Source organism: Oncorhynchus gorbuscha, linkage group LG11, assembly GCF_021184085.1.
Source record: "Oncorhynchus gorbuscha isolate QuinsamMale2020 ecotype Even-year linkage group LG11, OgorEven_v1.0, whole genome shotgun sequence".
NCBI classification, from domain to species: Eukaryota; Metazoa; Chordata; class Actinopteri; order Salmoniformes; family Salmonidae; genus Oncorhynchus; species Oncorhynchus gorbuscha.
The window spans coordinates 11,780,413-11,784,826 of NC_060183.1; the positions used below are offsets into that span (position 1 = coordinate 11,780,413).

The 4,414-nt window shown below is 44.8% G+C and overlaps 1 protein-coding gene across 1 annotated transcript in view; it reads right to left on the reverse strand.

The window, feature by feature from the left end:
* LOC123989605 (voltage-dependent T-type calcium channel subunit alpha-1G-like) overlaps positions 1 to 2,008 on the reverse strand; it is a 267,332-nt gene extending 265,324 nt beyond the window's left edge. Inside the window, 1 exon segment of the mRNA XM_046290729.1 lies at positions 1,901 to 2,008. Within this exon segment, the coding sequence (XP_046146685.1) occupies positions 1,901 to 1,993 (93 nt within the window). The 5' untranslated portion in view covers positions 1,994 to 2,008.
* Positions 2,009 to 4,414: the final 2,406 nt, after the last annotated feature.

The following is a 4,414-nucleotide window of genomic DNA, read 5'->3' on the forward strand; positions in this document are numbered from 1 at the left end:
ATGAAATAGAGATGGATAAAGAGAGCGAGGGAGAAGGAGAGAGAGGGAAGGATCGGGGGAGGATGAAATAGAGATGGATAAGGAGAGCGATGAAGAAGGAGAGAGAGGGAATGGATCGGGGGAGGATGAAATCGAGATGGAGAGCGAGGGAGAAGGAGAGAGAGGGAAGGATCGAGGAAGGATAAAATAGAGATGGATAAAGAGAACGATGGAGAAGGAGAGAGAGGGAAGGATCAGGGGAGGATGAAATAGAGATGGATAAGGAGAGCGATGAAGAAGGAGAGAGAGGGAATGGATCGGGGGAGGATGAAATAGAGATGGAGAGCGAGGGAGAAGCAGAGAGAGGGAAGGATCGAGGAAGGATAAAATAGAGATGGATAAAGAGAACGATGGAGAAGGAGAGAGAGGGAAGGATCGGGGGAGGATGAAATAGAGATGGAGAAGGAGAGCGAGGGAAGGATCGGGGGAGGATGAAATAGAGATGAATAAAGAGAGCGATGGAGAAGGAGAGCGAGGGAAGGATCGGGGGAGGATGAAATAGAGATGGAGAAGGAGAGCGAGGGAGAAGGAGAGAGAGGGAAGGATCGGGGGAGGATGAAATAGAGATGAATAAAGAGAGCGATGGAGAAGGAGAGAGAGGGAAGGATCAGGGGAGGATGAAATAGAGATGAATAAAGAGAGCGATGGAGAAGGAGAGCGAGGGAAGGATCGGGGGAGGATGAAATAGAGATGGAGAAGGAGAGCGAGGGAGAAGGAGAGAGAGGGAAGGATCGGGGGAGGATGAAATAGAGATGAATAAAGAGAGCGATGGAGAAGGAGAGAGAGGGAATGGATCAGGGGAGGATGAAATAGAGATGAATAAAGAGAGCGATGGAGAAGGAGAGAGAGGGAATGGATCGGGGGAGGATGAAATAGAGATGGAGAAGGAGAGCGAGGGAAGGATCGGGGGAGGATGAAATAGAGATGGAGAAGGAGAGCGAGGGAGAAGGAGAGAGAGGGAAGGATCGGGGGAGGATGAAATAGAGATGAATAAAGAGAGCGATGGAGAAGGAGAGAGAGGGAAGGATCGGGGGAGGATGAAATAGAGATGGAGAAGGAGAGCGAGGGAAGGATCGGGGGAGGATGAAATAGAGATGAATAAAGAGAGCGAGGGAGAAGGAGAGAGAGGGAAGGATCGGGGGAGGATGAAATAGAGATGGAGAAGGAGAGCGAGGGAAGGATCGGGGGAGGATGAAATAGAGATGGAGAAGGAGAGCGAGGGAAGGATCGGGGGAGGATGAAATAGAGATGGAGAAGGAGAGCGAGGGAAGGATCGGGGGAGGATGAAATAGAGATGGAGAAGGAGAGCGAGGGAAGGATCGGGGGAGGATGAAATAGAGATGGAGAAGGAGAGCGAGGGAGAAGGAGAGAGAGGGAAGGATCAGGGAGGATGAAATAGAGATGGATAAAGAGAGTGAGGGAGAAGGAATGAGAGTGTAACAGGTGTTTAACCTCTAGGCTCTACATTCATCTGTAGTAGAGCTAAGAGAATATCAGTGAATTAAATCAGATCTGTTATCCTTGAGTGAGCCCACCTTTCTCCCACTCCTACACCAGAGACAGCAATACTCAGAAATAGAGCTATTTTCTGATCCATGCAGAACCAGTGAACAAAATATATTGACTTTTGTCTGTTTCCAGACAGACCAGTTAAAACAAACTAAAAACATGTTGAGCTTTTGGGCAAAATGTTATCAAGGGGAAAGCATTTGGAAATGTAGAGAGCGAGAGATAGAGAGAGAGACAGAGGGAGAGAGAGCAAGAGAGAGAGAGAGAGAGGGGGGGGGGGATATGAGGACGGGGGAGAGAGAGAGAAAGAGAGAGATGGAGGGAGGGATAAAAGGAGAAATGAAGAACGTACCTCCAGAATCTTGCATCGTTCTGACTCACAGGTGTGGTCCTCACAGGGTTGGAACATCCCCAGGGTGACACAGTTCAGCAGGATCACCAGCATGGAGGCTCGCTCAAACCACGTAGAGACACAGGAGTTAAGGAACACATTGGAGAGCTGCTTGAATCGTATACAGCTGTTTGAATCGTATACAGCTGTTTGAATCATATACAGCTTCTTGAATCATATAAAGCTGTTTGAATCGTATACAGCTGTTTGAATAATATACAGTTTCTTGAATCATATACAGCTGGTTGAAACATATAAAGCTGTTTGAATCGTATACAGCTGTTTGAATCATACACAGCTAGTTGAATCATATACAGCTTTTTGAATCATACACAGCTAGTTGAATCATATACAGCTGTTTGAATCGTATACAGCTGTTTGAATCATATACAGCTAGTTGTATCGTATACAGCTTTCTGAATCGTATACAGCTGGTTGTATACAGCTGGTTGAATCGTATACAGCTGGTTGAATGATATACAGCTCTTTGAATCATATACAGGTGGCTGTATCATATACAGCTGGTTGAATCGTATACAGCTGTTTGAATCATATACAGCTGTTTGAATCATATACAGCTGTTGGAATTATATACATATGTTGGAATTATATACAGCTGTTTGAATCATATACAGCTGTTGGAATTATATACAGCTGTTTGAATCATATACAGCTGTTTGAATCATATACAGCTGTTTGAATCATATACGGCTGGTTCAACATTATACACTAAATATACATACAATATAAATATGTACAGATGTTAGAATATGCAAATGATAACAACATACAGAGATTGAGTGTTTAATAATGAATTGCTCAGATTCCTTTTGATAAAGAGAGAGAGAGAGAGAGAGAGAGAGAGAGAGAGAGAGAGAGAGAGAGAGAGAGAGAGAGAGAGAGAGAGAGAGAGAGAGAGAGAGAGACTGGCAATGTAAACCCGTTTCCCATGCCAATAAAGCCACTTTATTGAAAGAAAGAGAGACTTAGAATAAGTCTCTCACAGTATCACTTCACAACACGAAGACAGCTTGATGTATTAGATATTATTGGCCACACCCACTGGGCACACACTGGTTGAATCAACATTTCCACGTTATTTCAATGAAAGGAAGTTGAACCAAAGTGGAATAGACGTTGAATTGACGTCTGCGCCCGTCTGGGCCCAGCCTCTGACTGAGTCTTCTGAATCTGATTAGAGGTTGAACTGAAGCTAATGATGTGAGCACAATCAATACAGAGGGTAAACAACCATTTACAAACACAGATGAACCTGCACCTGATTCAATAAAGACACACACTGTGACAGCTATTACAGCTAATAGTTCAGCACAATACAGCCCAGTTAACCTGTTAAACTCGAACAACATTTGACATGGCAGTGTCTGTGTCTGTTTGTCTGTTTGTCTGTTTGTCTGTGTGTCTGTGTGTCTGTGTGTCTGTGTGTCTGTGTGTCTGTGTGTCTGTGTGTCTGTGTGTCTGTGTGTCTGTGTGTCTGTGCGTGTAAAGACCTACTATCTATACCGTTCGAGAACACCCAGTCGTCAGGCACACTGGAAACGGGGATACCTAGTCAGTTGTACAATTGAATGCCTTCAACTGAAATGTGTCTTCTACATTTAACCCTGTCAATCAGAGAGGTTGCGGGCGGCTACCTTAAATCGACATCCACGTCTTTGGTGCCTTGCTCAGAACGACAGATTTTTACCTTGTCAGCTCGGAGATTCGAGAACGCTCGGGAACACTCAAACCACTAGGCTACCTGCCGTCCCTGACCCACAATGCACTGGGGGTTCAGGTTAGGATTGAGGGAAGATAAGCTGATCCTAGATATGTTCTCGTGGAAACATCTACCTGGAATGCAGTTCTGTTTTTTTTATTCATCCAAAGGAAATACTGTTACTGGTATCACACACACAGGACGTAATTAAACCCAACTCACAAAAGGAGAGGGAGAGGAAATTCATCATCATCATCACAGGAAATAAAGGGCCTGGAAGAGTGCCTGGCGACAACAGCCAGTCCTAGTTACCGTAACTGACGGAAACACAGAACAAAGAGAATAGACACCGACGACTGTGTTGGTGTTGTTTACGCAAAATATATACTACATCACTCGCTTTACACACACACACACACACACACACACACACACACACACACACACACACACACACACACACACACACACACACACACACACACACACACACACACACACACACACACACACACACACACACACACACACACACACACTGTAACGGTTTTCTTCCGTGGAAGGAGAGGAGGACCAAAATGCAGCGTGGTTAGGGTTCACGGTTTTTAATATGAGAAACTCAACATGAACACAATTACAAAAACAACAAACATGGCAAAGACAGGAAACAGTCTAATCTGGTGCAGAGAACACAAAGACAGGAAACAACAACCGACAAAATACCCAAAGAACATGGCTGCCTAAATATTCAATTC